Here is a 17809-nt window from a genome sequence, read left to right on the forward strand (position 1 = left end):
CGTAACACCCAAGCCTAAACCATTTAATGTTCATACTAGTTAGACTCAAAGCTCTACTTTAAGCAATAGCCTAACAATTCTTGTTTTTTATGGCACTATCACTAACACGGAGAGAAGATTCTTTGCCTGTCAGTTACTGACTCTCGTTAACTTTACTTACCCATTGCAGGATAATCAGACTCGCGGGCAGGAAAACGGTTTTAAGGTATCCATATTTGCCATAGTACGTTAACTTTGTAGAAATACAGGCTCGTGAACAATTTCCTGAAACATATGAGAGTTTCAACATTTTTGCAGCAAATTTCTTACAACCCTTCGATAAAACGTTCAGGTTCGATTAAGAAGGTTCACAATTTCACAATGTTTATTTCTTTTATGCAAAATACATTACTAAGTACTATGTGATTACTATTCGCCGTTCAGTTGACAGTTCGTCACATTATTCCGTGCTCAGCATTCTTTACATGTGTTGCACGCAATACTGCTGAGGGTTACCATCAACAACATATTTCCATAACATCCAAGCATTAAATTTATTCGGTTCCATTTGTAAGAATGAAAACAGTCGGTAGTAATGCTTATTTTCCATAATTCTATCCGCTGAGCGTACGATAATTTTGAAGAAAATTCAATATTATTGTTACCATTGACGCGTGTAACGCCAAACAGGAAAAATTGCTGTTAACTCAGGTCTTATGACTCATGTCTTGTATTTTGGTTTTACGTAATTCTTAAAACATAATACTTTTATTGTTTCCTTTTCTTACTGTTTGCCGCTGTCTTTTCAATGTTCCGACATTATTCAGAAACCCTGTCTAATTGTCATCAATTACTTACTAGTAGATAAAAAAAAACACACTTAATTTAAAACACACTATTTTTACGACATAATAACACAGCTTAATCTAGTAATATGACTTGGCCGTTTTTGATGAATAAAAAAACACTGCTTAATCTTTGCATCAGATTTAAATTTTCGTATTTGAACATGTAGAATGTTTGTCTTAAGCATTAAATGAAAAGAAATTATTTTGAGATATAATTCTAACGCCAAAATGTAAAAGACGCTTCATAAAAGTATATTTCTGCTGCTTTGTTCAATTCATACGATTTCACCAAAATTTGAAGCGTTTTATCATTTGAGTAATGTAAAACAATCTAAATGCTACGTTCTCGGCTATAAAACACGCTAAAGCTACTGAAAAGCCGGTTCCCAAGAGCTCCCACACCGGGATAAGATCGTCTGTAAGCACGATTAAATCGTTAAACGATTTTTCCCTTCGCCCAAACACTCGTTTTGGAATCCATTTCATGTGATTCTTATGATAAAGACCTACTTCAAACATAATATCCATGTACCACTGATACTCTCGGAATGCTGGACAAGTCCAACTAAAAACGATGCGCTTCAAACGTTGAAACAAGTGTGGCTTGATCACTATCAGATCGGCTTTTACAGGTAATTCCCAATCAAAAGGATTCTTGTTTAAAAGATGTGCTAACTCGCAGCTCGCGACTGACGCATATCGTAATGTCGTATTAAGTTCCGTCTTGTCGACCTCTATCACAAGGTTTCTTAATTTACTAGGCAGGTCCTCTTGTGTTCCTTTCAAAGTTAACAAGGTTTGATTCTGCTCAATAAATTCGTCAATTGTTTCAGGATTCTTTACAAAAGGATCTGCGGACATGAGGGAAAGAAGAATCGCTTGATACGTTTCGGTGAACAGAAATATTAGAATACAAATAGCGCAAACAATTAATCGGCTGCCGGTGGTTAGGTTGTGTTCGCGTTCTCCGCCACCAAAAAAACACTTTAATATCAAGTAACGCGGTACACGGTCGGGGAATATTAGGCTTACGACTTGTACCATCACCAGAATAAGCACTATCACCATCCATATTTGCCATTTGAACGGCGTTAACAGCAGCTGCAGATGCATTCGTTCGTAACGTCGCGGTAAAACAATACAATACTCTTGAATGTCTTTCCAATACGCAAATTCAAAGTAATTGCCTGACATTTCAACGAAATTCAACAAAACATGCATTTTTCCAGACAGCATCTTCCTCAACAGATGGTTCAGATCTGTTTCGCTATGGAAACGATATTTCGCGCCTTGTTTTTTGAGAATAGTTAAAAAAGCGGCAATCTCTAAGTGTTGGAATGTGTTTTTCTTTGTATACATGTGCATAAACATTGGAACGAGGCCTACTTCATATACAAAATTCCTAAAGTTAGTTAAAGCACCATCGAATAACTGTATTTCAATCTCACTGTCATTGGTAACCTTAATCACTTTCTGCGCTAGCGCACCCGTTATGTAAACACTGCATTTGCTATAGTTGATAGAAGGGGTGACAATTTGAAGTATTTGCATGATGCCACCACTTGCCAAATCATTCGCATGATGGATTCTTTGGGGGTTCGATAGACCATGAAAAAGTTGTATAAATATTGAATACTTATATGGGTTGGAAAATAGAAATGATTCACCCCAGCGACACTGAAAATATACATATAAAGAGATTGAGATATCAAACCACTACGTGTTTATCTTAATTCTTATCAGTGGTTGATAATAATGAAAGTTTTGATATTCGTATGCAATATTCGTATTGCATACTCATTGCAACGGCTACTTACATACGAAGCAGGTGTACAGCATTGTAATATCAACGACGGGATCCGGTGCATGCCCGGTGGCATTACCCTAGCTCCAGCCAGTAGTGTAAATCGTCTCATTGTCACATAAGGTCGCTCGTTTTGCAGTCTAATTACAATATTTTCAAACACTTTATCATCACAATTCACACACAATACATCGTGCAGTTGTGTTGAATCTTGCTCCAATCGGTCCAACACACGTCGCACTATTGAAAACGCTTCTGAAATGTATTCCTCGTAAGCCGCTACAACACCATTGCTGATACAAACACTCACTATCCATAAATGAATAAGTTCCTTCATTTTGATGGCGCTGAAATGCTGATTTTTTCAAAGAAGCTTGCCCATTTTATTTCGTTTCAAAGTTGACGCTCATGCACCTGTTTTGTATCCCGCCAGAATCAAATGATCAAATCAAATGATCAATAACTGTAATTACGGTAAATATTGAACCCTCCGCACGCAAGCATCAATTTCAACATGGCCGATAGCATCAGAACACTTCGACACTACAACTTACAACACAACGAGATACAAGTCGTAATCACTTAATATGCAACCTTGTGGTGATTAAAAAATACGCTTATCTCGCTTTGCACCTCAGTATATAGAATGTAACCATTTAGAAATACAAGTTCGTCAATGTGGAGTTGCAAGAAAAACATGAATAAAATCAGATTTATGATTTATGAGATTTATGGATTATTACTTGCATCCATGATCTCTTCGTAGATTATTTCTTGTAACTTCTACGTTGCTTTAGCGATAGACACTAGTGTAAGATTTATCTTTTAATCATTAATAGACAATGGCCAAGATAGATAACAGGTATCAAATATAAAAAAAAAATGGTGAAATAACAGTTAGACGAATATAATCTTCTCCACAATTAAGGAAGAACTGCAAAATGTGTATTTTCTACTTTCTGTAATTCTTTCGGAACATCAGGAACAGATCACGGCGTCAAATTCTCAGTTGTAAATAACAAGAGAATGCGCGAATTCAGTTCGACTAACTGCAATGGAATTTGACAGACTTATCTTTTCTGGTATTTAGTTCTGTAGATTATTTATGATTTCATGAATCATTTAAGATAAATTTTCTGTTAAATCTAATGGATAAGGTTTGAGCAGGTTTTTGATAATTTTTTATTGTTGTTTTAGCTAAGTGTTATATAGATAAATGATCTTCACCACTACTCTACGAGCTCGAACTAGGATACTATTTTGGGAACCCATAAGAAATCATATTCACTTAGCCGGAAAGACAATCCTTGTAAATTCTTGCCAGTACAATGATCCATTAAATTTCCCTAGATATTGCCCAATATATTATCCCAAGTTGGATTAAAACCAATTGAATCAATTATGATTCAATGCGTTAATATTTTTTATATTTTTAATATAAAAATATAATTTTTTTATATTAATATTTTTTTTGCTTTATTGTCAAACATCAACGCTATGTGCTAGGGAAATCAAATCTAGATCTAGATGATCAAGCGAGCAGTGTTACCTTTCATTGGAGTTGACTCTTTAAAGGTTGCATTAACGATTTATCGAACCCAACGAAATCTGATATAGAATAATGACCACTCACATACAAAAATCAACGAACTAAAAAGTAAACCAAACCCCAGCAACTCCCACACAGGGATCAAATCATCGGCCAAAACTATGGAATCATTAAATGTAACTTCTTTCGCATCAAGCATTTTTTGTGGGTACCATTTGCTTTGCAAGTGATGATAAATACCAACTTCAAACAATCGATCCATATACTTTTGGTACCCTTGCGCTAACGGGTTCAGGTGATTAAATGTAACATAGTGCGGAGAGTAAAATATTGGAGGTTGTATGCTAATTAACTCTTCCCTTACAGGAAGATTTAACTTCAATGGGTTGGTATTCCAGAATAAAGCAGCCGAGCAGGGTTGCACGGTGGCGTGAAGGAACATCGAGTATATAGTCATTGAAGTTGGCACGACATACGTAACAGGAAGCAGTTTCTCCGGTATCATATACGTTGACCCTTTAATTACATAAAGTGTCATATTACTTTCCAGGAATTCGTCAACAGTTGCGGGATTCTTCATAAATGAGTCGGTTGCTATCAACGACAGTAGGATGGCCTGATAACTTTCCGTTAGCAAAAACATAATTATGCATACTGCGCAAACCATCAATCGTGCGGATGATGGCAGCACGTGCTCGGATGGTCCACTTCCAAAGAAACATATCATGATAAGATTATGGTTAAATTTGGTGGGAAAGATTAGATTTACCAGTTGCATTAACAGCAAAACACTCATGAAAACTACCCAAATTTGCCACTCGAATGGATGCAGCAGCACTTCCAGATGCTTGCGTTCTAACTTCTTCGGCAGTGTTATGCAGTAAGCACAGTGCTGCTGCCAAACTGCTCGTACAAAGTTGTAATGTTGCTTAGTGTGTAAAATGTTCAAAAATAGATCAACCTGTCCATAATATAACAGTTGCAGCACTCTAGCTATTTCGGATGTTTTCGTAAAGTGAAACTGAGCGTATGCTTTCTGTTGAGAAATTATCAATCGACAGACGTCTACCTCGAACCCGACGACGTTGCCATTCAAAACAAAGAAGCGTGTAGAAATGGGTGTAACCGCTACGTGGTACATAAAATTATCCAGTTTGGTTAGAGATCCGTTAAGAAGCACATTCGACAATTGTGACAGCGGGGGCTCCAAATATTTAGCAACAAAAAATCCACCACATCGTACCTTGACACGCGGATTCTCGTCCTGATTATCTATCAACTGCACTACCGACGAAATACCCATTTTTTTAGCATCCGTCAGCGCATTGTCCAGTTTAGTTCGTGTGGAATTTTTAAACAACTGGAAATGAATTGAATATTTGTTGAGTATGTATGACTTTTCCAGCTGTCCCAAATTGCACTGCACAAAGAAAGGAAGTGAATACAATATAAAATTTAGCACATTTAACACATTTTGTACTCATGACGCCCAATGATTGACTAGCGTTTCTATACCTTTCCATCGAATACGCAAGACATTACCACGATACTTGCTTTGCGTACCGTTGGTTTTATAATCGAAAATCCATCAAATTCACTATCAATGTTAATGACCGGCATGTAGGGATATTGTTTCTGAAACGCAACCAGCAAATCCTCGACCCAATGTCCATGACAGTCAATGCACAACACGTCTTGAATTTCCTGGGTTTCTGCCAACCGATTTGTAACGTCCGATAGTACTTTTAACGAGTCTAAATTGTAACCAGCTGCCTTGCTAAACGTCCAAAACCTCACAATTGCCAAATAGTAAAGCATTAACTCCATGGTTACTCTGTCTGCACTACTCGCTGCTTTAACAAACACAATACATAAAGGCTACATTACAACACGTTTTTATAGCACCATCGGGGGTTAGTAAATTAATAATGAAATTTAAAAAAGCCTAATAGAAACAGGGTAATAGTTTAATAGAGCTATACTATAAATGTAATTTTTACGTACCTAATTTTTTTTCTTTAAATCAGACAACCTTTATCATAGCATCAGAACTCAGGGTTAATCAAGCGAAACATCATGAGGAACCGAACGCAATGGAAATCTATGCATAGTGAGCAATATTTGGATCTAACAAAATTTTAGTAAATAGTGTCTAGTTTATTATCAATATTTTTTATTGCAAAATTAAATATTTCGTGCAACATGTCAAAAATCAAACGAAAGGAATTAAGCTGAATAAAGATAAAAAAAAAACAAAACAAGGATATAATTTAAGACATTTTTTTATTCAACAAGGACGGCCAAGCCGTATTGCTTACAACTAAAGAGGTTGCTTAATCTAACATTCAAATCACATTCGTTTGAATACATTTTCTTCTCCAAACAGTGAAAGGTCACCTTATTACGGGTGTATTCGGCCGATAATTTAAGGCATTTAATGGCACGCAAATATTCAATTAGCAAATAGCCGTTAGTAACTTTATACAAAGCAAAATATTTTATTTTAAATTTGACGGGCAGACATATCTTACGATTTGATATCATGCCTTCCATATGAATATTATAGTTTATATATCTTAAAGATAACTTCATCTTTCCCAAATTTATATTGGGGCATGAAATGGGCTTACGTTCATTATTATTTATCTCCTTGGTGTCACTTTCATTACTACCTCCATATAACAGTTCATACCACTATATAGCACTCCCATGCTTTTTTAAACATCGTTCTATACAGGTGAAAATAATTATGCTCCATGACTGCATACTTAAGACAAAGAAAATAATAGTAACAATTCACGAATTACTACACTGTACTACAAATACTTATGCAAGTTGCAAACCACTGACACCATTATCGGTGGGAAGTCTTTTTATCGACGACAGTTGCAACTAATGGCCAAAACCATTGAATATAGAGAGGTAAAATGCTATTATCATTATAGAAGCTTGAAACATGTGGAAATTTATTTAAATTGCTTGTAAAATTAAGCTTCAGAATGATGGTTTTTAAGCTTACTTCTCTGCTCGGGATCAGCAAACGTTCGGAATGACACTAGGAGAACTTTTGCAGTAGATTTATAATATACCTGATTCATACATGTATACATAATATAGCTATAACAGATACCTTTTTTGTTTTCTTGTTTCACAAAGGAATGTTTTATATCAATGAATTTCAATGCTTCAATGAATGAATTCTTCACCGCAAGCTTAAACAGTGCGTACCTAAAAATCATTAAATTACACTCGGTCGGGGTTTTTCAATTTCCAACGAAGCGCATAGATTCACAATATCAACACTTTTTATTAGATCATGGCAGGAACACTTCCGAAACACGAAATAAGAAAATTTTTCATGCAAACTGAATGCCCTCAAAACCCTTTTTACGAACGACCTCTCCCTGGTGCCGGTGCTTTACGCACGACCAAATTGAGCTTGATTCCGAAAACAAACAAATTCGTTTAATTTCGAAGGCACCATGTCATTGGGTAAACATTGCCTGTTGTACATTTTCTGATCACACAGGCGCCCTCCTGCCAATCTTCGCTGTTACGTGCGAAAAGGACGTCACGTCCGTCTGTGCCATTCCAAAACCCGATTCCTACATGATGGGAACTTGATTTCATTCACAGCACTGCCGGAATGCCGGATTCCATAGTTTGCGATTTTCTATTTCTCTAGCTCGCCTTTGTTTCTTTCATTCGTGCGTTGCATCGTTTTAACAGGATCGGACCAATTTGATACTGTGCACAAATTGCCTCAACAAATGGTTTAGAAGTACACGCGTACCACGGTGTGCACGGGTTTGTTCTCAATGATTTATTTCCAAAAAACAGCCGAAATTGATCGAAAACCTTTAAAAAAAACACGCACACAAAAACAACCATCCTAACAATGCCAACCGCGAAAAAAAACTGATAACTTTCTACTAGACAGCTTAAAATCGATTATAACCCTAGTAAAATGATACACGCGATCCTATGCACGTACCAGACACTGAAATTGGTCATAGTTTGATTGCTGAAGATTTTCTCAAATCGATTGTTTTTAATACTGCCGTTGGTTATTTCAAACAAGGGCATATCAAGCAAACTGATTTATATTTTGGTTTTGGTTTCAAATTTTCGTAAAGCTGAAATCAAATGCCAATTCGCGCTATGTTGTACCAAAATTTACCTTATTGTCCAAAATAACCATTAAATTAATTAAAACAACAGATTACAAACATGTTTATTTCTCTAAGACTGCAAAGTTATTATCTCAGCGAAACTACAATTGGAGTTACCGTCACTTGTCCAAGCCTTCATATTGGGTTTTTTCGATTTGATTTGCCATCTTAATCCTCGCAGCAGTTAAATCAGTTTCAACCCATGGAAAAATTGCATTAAATAATGTTCATACAACTCAACATCTAATCCAAGGCATCTCAGTACATGAATAAACGATCTTAGTTCCTTGGTGTTCTAAATGTGGATAAGAGTAATACGCATTTACATACATTAATAAGTTACACAACATCTTACTCTTTACCTACCTGATAAAACTGCTTTAATTCTGTGTAATTCACACTTCTCAGTTTAATGATCAAGGATTTGAATGGTTCACTACTTGTTTGTTTTACTTCATACAAATTCCTCCATTCGCTCCATGGCAGCATAGCAAACAACTCGTCAACATATGCCTTCAAGCTACGATGTTGTGCTTAAAGATCAAAATATTAAAAACACTATCATTTTAGGCATTTTCTTGTTAGAATTAACCGGTTTCATACACACTTTTGTTTATATGCTGCTCCAGACGGCTATTAACTGGAGATTGACCGATGAAATATGCAACAAGATCTACATAATCATAGAAAGGAACTCCTTCCTGGATCAAATACATGCCCAAATCACGGATCACAGCCAAACCAAAGAAACCATTCCATACGACGGAAAACTCTCCGCTTTGCATGTATTCTAACATCGACTGAAAATCTTGGTCATTCAGATAGTACGTATTTGTCAGGTGTATGACACGATCTAAATCTAATAGATCTACAAAGTCTTGTAAATCTCTCAGCAAACTATTCGAATGTTCAGTTAATACACTTGCCGAAACCGAAACTACCATCAGTGCAAACATATCCAGCTTTAACATAGTGAACACAACAACTGACGAGAACTTGTGGTGCGACAAACAACATTACAACTGTATCGCATTCAGTGCACAGTGAATAGTTATATACCAGCTGCCAAGGCAGAGACGCCAGATGATTGTGCAATAGAGCATAAACAGAACCAATTCTTGCATTCATATAACACTAGCATGATATGGTAACGCACAGCTGGTGTACCTAATTACTGGCAATGAGATGTCATTGTATGGTACATCACTTGTTGAATGGAAAATATAAAGCAAACATTTGAAGGCATTTAAAACTGCCTAGTGTTTTCGAACGAGTTGAAATTGTCTCGTTTTTTTAATGCACTAGTGAACCGTATTCTTTACAAGTTAAGAAATAATAAACAGTTTGCCCAAAAGCCAGACGACAGCTTTTCAAGTACAATCAATTACAAAACAGTGCGTGAAAAACCAGACAATTACCCACCCCTCCATGCCGTACTAGTCATCAATTGAACTATTCTATTACGTTTTTTAGATACGTCCTGTTCAAATCGCGTCCTTGTGATTCGAGATAGACCACATTCTTTCAAAAATAACTGAAAAATTATCGTTCACTAAGGAATTCAATTCCATCGGAATGTTCGCTGACGGTCGCTCAAGCAACATAGGGATTAAGGGTGATAGGGATTTAGCGAAGTTTTTTCTCCAACTTGACAATCAATAGACCAACCTTTATGTATTTCTTACTCCCGTGCTCTAGCAGGGAGCAGGACGTATAACTTCCTTCCTTTTTGCATGTACTCTCCTGCAGCCGGTTACAACCAATAAACTCGTGGAAGGAAGCGTGCAGGTGATACGCTGTATCCTGCACTGCATCGCGATTGTATGGAAATTTTGATGAAATGCTACAACGGCAGCACAAACGATCGAACGACAACTTTGTTCATTTGGATTTTCTGAAAGAAGCACACCCAGAACCCTCCTTGAAGCAGGACAAAGAAAATCGAACGAAACGCACTTTTAAATCAAGATAAGTTCATACCGGAATTTATGGGTATGTCGCACGAGCCGGAACAATGTGCTTAACTTCGACGCTTCGTATTTCGTCTCATTTCGTATGTAGGTAGTACAAGCAAATGCTATTTTCGATTTAAGAATGTTGTTCCTACTTTAAACAATCCAATGGATGTATCCTGTCCGGGCAAATCAAAATCAAATGCAAATAACTTTGAACACGTTTAGGTCCCTACTAAAATAGGCTAAAGCATCTCTTACCTGCCCCGAGAAAAAGGAAACCCATTTATAACCGTAATCAGCTCTTCAGCATGATAACAAGCTGAAAAATCAAGAACGTCACCCCTTGGTACTACAACAACCTACGAGTACGTTAGCCATTGGTTCTCGAAAAGGTTAATCGTATTCTATTTATTTTATTCTAAGATATTTTGATTCAATTTTCTTTCCGATTTTCGTTAAGATAATCTTGACTTTACGAACAACGTTCTATTTCTTCGGAAGTGTCGCGAAATTTTATTCTCCTCTTGATGTTCTGTTGTTACGGTGGCATGATTATTGTATTGGAATGAGTTTTTGTCCTTATTATTTTTATATTTTCATTTTAGAATTCCTCATTATAATGAGGAGTTTTGTTTATAGCTTCATTTAAACTCGTATTACTTCTCCATTCTAACACACCTGTTTCTAAGTTCCAAGTATCTGTTTAGAAACTACAATTTGTTCAATCCAACATAATATGAAGTGTCAAACATAACGAACGAAAACGGAATTTTCGGATTGTCATTATATGTTATATTTAATCCCAGAAGATGATTACTTAATACTAGGACCACGATATCGAAAGCAGACACAAGGTTAACCCTAAAGGGATTGCTATCGTGCGCAAGATAACTGAACACTTTAAAGATAAAATACACTACGCTTGGCAATAAGAGACAAGCAGCGCATAAATCATGAATATGCATTTATTTATATACATTTACTGTACACATGACCAAAATGCGTAACATGGATGAGCAAAAGGTACAATTATTTATCCTATTCCCTTTCTCAATCTTATCGACTGTAACCTTTATCGCCAAACTACCAAATAATCCGCACATAAACACCTAGTGCAATCAGTATGCAACATCTACTAACGCTTGTAAAAATAATTGTAAAGTGACACGGTACGTATTACGGTGCCAATATATCCGACGGCGGTGTAAAGTCACAATGATTTTTCATCAAACCTTGCACTCCCACAGCCAGGTTTTTTTTGTTTTATTTCACTGAACTCCCTACATCCCTTGGCAATATTTATTAGCCTTTGATGAGCTCATCCTGGCGATAAAGGCAAGATTTACGACAATGATTCCCGGCAATCATTTGGCCAGTCTTCATTGCAGCCATTTTACAGACTACCTTCTCTAGTTCAATTACCAGCAGTGTCATAAATAGCTCACCGGCTCAGATTATCCCACCGATCGTCAATGTTTAATAGTGCAATCGATTGGATGCTACAGCATTGATTGTACCTTTTGCGAGGTGTATTGTAAACCGTTTCTTTTTTGCTGTTTTTCCGCAATTCGGAACCAATAACCAATTTCCGCAATACAATGTGTTGTATTTTTTGTTTCATCCGCGCAAACAATCAATGCAAACTCAAGTAACCAATTTCTTTGGTTTGAATAAACATAAAATATTTGAAAAATATTATTATGTTTAATGCTAGTAACTAAACTTGACCCTGTACCATGTCATGATTAGGTTGCAAATGCTGGTGCTTAAATCAGCCGTAGGCTACAAAAGGCTTTTCCAATCCATGTATGTCCTTAGCACGAGCCCATGTCACAGCTACTGCAGCCGAATACTCCACTATAATCCTACCTTTCTTCATGGCTTAATCCGTCATTGAGGTAGATCATCCCAAAAGTTAGAAAGCTTAAGCTTAAGCCGGTATGTGTCAAATAATCGAGCAGATTTCAAGCGGCGAATCGGTAACGGGTTGCATCAATCACATATGGACATAGATTTTTGACATAAAGAATGACATTAGGTATTCTGTACCGAGATTTTCAGGATATTAATTTTTTTATTTTAGTTTAAAATTGTATCTACATTTTTTATATACATAGATACTTATAATAATTAACCTTATTTATATCTCAGTCAATTGAGCCGTCTCAACAAGAAAAGCCGGTTCAAAAACCTTTATGAGCATATTAATCCTACTCGGTATTTACATGTCTTTCAAAAGATTGGTTCAAGCATGTTCAAACCGTTTTTTATACTCATACTTATGGGAATACGTAAATACAAGCTAAGAAATTTCCTCAAGTCTCGTGAGTCAAAAACAATTTTATGTGATTTATAAAGGATGAAATTCCTTTATTTCAACATTAAAAAAAACATTCAACTTAAAAAATTATCAATTGTTGAGTCGAGCGAAGAACTCAAGAATTCAATCCGATGCTGACAACTAACCCGCTCTTTCGTTCTCATTCGTTTAAATACTGTGATTAAAGAAACATCCTTTTTGTGATCCTAGCGACAACATGTAAGTAAAAGCAATTAAGTTGTTAATGTATTGTTAAACACGTTGGTAGCCATGGCTATTATGTTTGATAGCCAAAAGTATATAAGTTATATGTAAATCAAATGACTGACTTTCAAGAAAATACCCGGCAACTAACATGTTAAGCATAGATTTGCAATTTTCGATAATTGATACATTACATAGCATAGCATAACATAGCATTGATACATAGCACTCTCAAGCATCCCATTTTCCAAAACTGACATTCCAAATGGTGCAGGTAATTAAGATCTCTATTTATTCTTAACAGCACATGCTTAATTTTAAAGCAGTCGGTGAATCTCGAATCTAACAGAATGCCAGGGTCTTTTATATAAAATTCCATGTACAACGGTAAACCGCAACGGGTTTAATTAAAGTAAAGGACTACAAAATGTTAGTTACTCTAGATCGCTTAGTTTGGGTTCCGTGTTGTTGAAGTTTGACATCAAACGGTAAAAATGTATAAATGCGAGAAACAGTTCCATGAAGTAGAAAGTAATACATCACCATATTTTTTAAAAGGATAGAAGCTACGAGGGTGAGCTAAATTAAATGAGTTTGCGCATCACAACGCAACAACAAACGGTATGTTCATCTGTATGCTATTATAATCGAGAGAAATAATCGGAGGACGCAAACTTCGGTTCAGTTTTAAAGCATAATTTATGTTTCGTGTTATTTTCAAGGCAATATTTAAGTGATGTTTAGACTTTATAAACTGTGAACTGGAAAACTGCAAGTAAATTGAAATAATAATTTACCTTTTTTGATAAATTTTTTTTTTAACTGATTTTTTTATAAAAATAATTATTGTTAAACACCAGAACACCAGAAATTAAAAAAACTTATTAATTATGCGTATTTATGTATTTTTTTTTCCTTTTTTAACATCCTAAGCCTATGGGAAATATGGCCTAACCTAGTTTAAACCTGCTAGAAAAATGCTTTGTTTTGATATTTGTCGAGCAGCTGTCGAGCACTTTCATAAGCAAAACAATCTAACCATCGATTCCCAGGCTTATCTGGCTTGGCAGTTTGTATGGGGAGCTGTAAGCTTATAAGCCTGGAAACGTCAAAACGCATACAAAAAACTGGCTTATCCCGTGATCTACCCCATTGTCTGTAGTAATTAAATTATTATCTTTTAAACCACACTCCTGAATAGAGCTGAATTTTGCCGAATAGTCTTTTACGTCCTTCAACAGTACAGGGACATACCTTCTTGTGCTCTGTTACAATAGATTTTTGTTCCGAGAACCTTTAAATGCAACTCACTTCTACAAAAAAGAGTCTCGCTTTGACCGGACCGTGGACACCGTAGTTTCAAAATTCAATCATATCACAAAAAGTAACGGAAATTAGCGCAACGTACATATGCACAGCTCCGCACTCCATTACGGTTGCGGTGATGCAGCGATGCATATGATCGTACATAAAAAGGTATAAGATGAAGGGTACAAACCACCGCAATGGAACACGCTCAGTCTTTTGACTTCCCACGTAATGTATCATCAATCGATAGCGATAAATCCGCTTACAGTAGTGACCAATCGAATCCCGTACAACCTCAAACCTGACAACCATAAACCGTACATGCCATTACATCGTGCATGCTTGTTTCACAAAATAACTATGATATAACTCCATTGCCCGTAGAAATTTTGCTATATTCTGTGACTAATTAGAAACCGTCGGCTGAGCTGCTCAGTGGTGTGTTGGTAACGACGCCGGTTTTCACACGACAGGACCGGTCCGAAGGACTGACTTTCCCGCTACGTTACGTAAATAATGTCAAAGAAGCCAGAAACGGCAAGCCTAGACCTTTTGAGCTTGTTGTGCCGATGATGAAGAAGAATTAGATACCATGCAGCTTTCAAATGATATACTTTTAACTGTTGTATTCCCGTTCTGCCCATTGCTACTATTGCTTGTACTACTACTTGTACTGTACTGTACTTCAAATGGTATCATTATATAACATTAGATTAAGTAAAATGATACAATACAAATATGAACAATATCAAAACAAATCTGTAATATCAACTTTTACTGAATACAAAATATTAAGTGAACTATGTGAATTTCTGTTTGAAAGCCTTTTTACTAAATGACATTCACCAGATTTCTTTTAATTATTTACTGTAGTTCAATTGAGGTCAATTCCTTTTTTTATACCAACTTGAATGTTTCCACTTTTGATTTAAAATTAACTTTTGTGTAGAAAAAAAGCCAAAATCCCTGTAAAACATAAATGAATTAAGAGAAACCTTCAAACTTTTCAATGCCCCTGATTGGCCAAGGTGGGTCGCCCTGGGTAGAGTAATGCTTTAAACCTCGACAGCATTGTATATTTTGCAGATGAATCTATCTCTCACATGGTCCCAAATTTGATCCTTAACTTCTTCTTCTATTTTTGGTCTTCTTCTTTCCACGGACCGGCCACTTGACTTCGTTTTTCCTTCCTGTTAAGTGTTTAAGTTTCCGTTTTCCGTCCTTCAATCAATAAGACCGGAAAGCACTTACCATAATTAAACGAGTGTTGATTAAATATCAACCAACTGAAAAATAGCAAACAGAAAGTAAAGACTCTGCAAACCTGCCTCAAAAAGGAAGTCAAACTTCCTTAAGGCTAAAAGTTTGCCTTTGATGATGGTTTTCCGCCGCTTCCAATACACATACCGATACTGTTCACTTTTGCTTTTTTGCAAACAAAAACAAGTTTATCCTCCAAATTGCACCGTTTGCAGACGGTTTAGAATCAATTTACCATTGCGATTATACTGTCTACTTACAAAGATAAAACAACATAGCGCGTTTCGGAATATGCTTATTTCACTTGTTTTAATGTTCATAACTGTGATTAATGTATTTCTAGAATGATTTGTAATCCGAAGGTATGTAACCACTTCAAAACTTACATAATAATTAAACTCAATCACTGCACTTAGCATTGCAATTTCTTATCATTTCTAGCAATCCAGTGCACCCTTCTTGACACAATAATGTTCAGTATTTCCATACAAAAAAAAAAACACACATACAGACACCCATACATTTTTGCGGTATTCTTGGTGTGAAAAAGAATGAGCTGAAGCTTAATGAAATTCCAAAACGCTCACCTGGTTTGCGTTTGACCTGACGTTTAACAACCAAAGCAGACAGCTGGAATGTGTTACGGATAAAAACCGGAAATAAACGTGAATTTCCCAATTGCTTTCTCCATAGCTTTTTTCCCCACATTCGTTACTTTTTGTGTGTATGTGTATACATATAATTTGCCAACCGGTTTGGAACACGTGTTACGAATTTTTAAAATTATTCAAATAATCCCACAACTACAGCATAATCGCTTGGAAAGCATTATGGTACCGATTGTTCCATGTAACAACTTCTAAACAACGTAGGACAACTTTTCTGGTTTGATATTTGCTTGTCACCGTCATGTTCTATCACACTCATCAGTTTAAAGCGTTCATCACAAAGTTTCATAAATTTGAGAAAACAAAACATTTATATTTAACGAGCCGTGCGCAACGGCCGCACGGGGAGGATTCAACAATGTGGCGTTTCATAACAGCCGTAAAGACATGCTGTCAAGTGATGATGCCAACAAAGTTACCCGGCCTGCCTGTTTTGCTCTCGAAACTTTTAATGTCTGAAAGGTGAAATTTTTTGCCATGATGATGCAATAATAACAAGGCAAACCTCCGTTTAATTATGAGTGTTAATAAAATCTGATGGAAAAACAATTATAAATTGAGATCCGCATTCGGGTTCTACAAGAATGTGACTCAAAATCGTACGACATGTGTAAGACGCATGTTGCTTTTTTACCCATTTTCCTACCGATTTGGCTATGCAAACGATTAATCAAAACATTCTAGTCATTTGTATAGCTTGTTCTCATATAGAATGGAACTAATGATGGGAAATTCGGAGAAAAAACCATCCCGTACTCCGGATATGATTCCGAATTATTCCGAGTTAATACCGAAGTCTACACCGATGTCGCCTCAGGTGTTCGACTCCAGTGTTGAATCTGCTGACTCCGGTGTGGATCACGGAGTCGGCAACGCAATCCACACCAGCTTCAATACCGAATTTCAATCATTCGTGTTACTATAAAATAATAGTTTTGTTTGTATTTTCCGCAGTTTTCATCGAATATTTTCACAATTTTCAACTGGTTGTGCAGCACGATTCTTCGGAACTTTTCGCAATTTACCTCAATGTTTTATTTATAAGCAAAAGCTGATTTTCTTGTAGTTTTTATGGAGAATGATTACAGTTTAACTTTGTTATAAGAAAAAAATTGAATTTAAAATATTTTTTACATGTTTCAATGATCTTGTATTCAGATTGTATATTATTTTAAATTCTATTTTTTAAATGTTCCTTAATAGCGTTAAATTGTATTAACTCCTAATAATAATAATATAAAGACAATTATTATTGTTCACATACTGTAAACATGTCCTATTACGAAAATGTTAATACATCGCACTCAGTTGGAATTTTGAAATCAAACATAAGTGAAATCAGGGGCGGCCCGGTGGCATGATGGTAGCGGCGCCGGTCTTCACACGAACGGACCGGACCAAAATCCCATCCGGGCCAATCCCCCGTAGCAAGGACTGACTATCCGGCTACGTGGTAAAATAAGTCGATACGGCCAAGCCGTTCTAACGAAAACAAAAAAAAAATAAGTGAAATCAGATAAATAAAAACAACGCAACTTAAGTTATACAATAGTCTTATTTTCAAAATAATAGCTTCTATCAAATTCTATATTTGCACGATTTGATATACAAGAGAATTATATGTGAGATAATGACAAATGAGAATATATGAGGCTTGACCGTTTTAACGCAAAAAGAAGTTCTAACCTTAAGCATAATCCGCACGAAATCTGCAGGTTAGAAACCGTGCCACCGTATAGTTA

General features: G+C 36.1%; 3 protein-coding genes across 3 annotated transcripts; all 3 read right to left on the reverse strand.

Annotated features, from left to right (window-relative positions):
* Positions 1–1112: 1112 nt before the first annotated feature.
* On the reverse strand, positions 1113–2968 carry LOC128712607 (uncharacterized). The gene is made up of 2 exons (XM_053807497.1): positions 2645–2968; positions 1113–2504 (listed from the first exon to the last, which is right to left on the reverse strand). The coding sequence occupies exons 1-2, from the start codon at positions 2966–2968 to the stop codon at positions 1113–1115; spliced, it is 1716 nt and encodes a 571-aa protein (XP_053663472.1).
* A 1252-nt stretch (positions 2969–4220) lies between these two features.
* On the reverse strand, positions 4221–6007 carry LOC128712608 (uncharacterized). Its single transcript, XM_053807498.1, has 2 exons — positions 5696–6007; positions 4221–5600 (listed from the first exon to the last, which is right to left on the reverse strand). The coding sequence occupies exons 1-2, from the start codon at positions 6005–6007 to the stop codon at positions 4221–4223; spliced, it is 1692 nt and encodes a 563-aa protein (XP_053663473.1).
* A 2529-nt stretch (positions 6008–8536) lies between these two features.
* LOC128712609 (protein G12-like) lies at positions 8537–9323 on the reverse strand. The gene is made up of 3 exons (XM_053807499.1): positions 8960–9323; positions 8719–8885; positions 8537–8647 (listed from the first exon to the last, which is right to left on the reverse strand). The coding sequence occupies exons 1-3, from the start codon at positions 9321–9323 to the stop codon at positions 8537–8539; spliced, it is 642 nt and encodes a 213-aa protein (XP_053663474.1).
* Between the last annotated feature and the right edge of the window lie 8486 nt (positions 9324–17809).

Source organism: Anopheles marshallii, chromosome 3 (genome assembly GCF_943734725.1).
Source record: "Anopheles marshallii chromosome 3, idAnoMarsDA_429_01, whole genome shotgun sequence".
Lineage (NCBI taxonomy): Eukaryota > Metazoa > Arthropoda > Insecta > Diptera > Culicidae > Anopheles > Anopheles marshallii.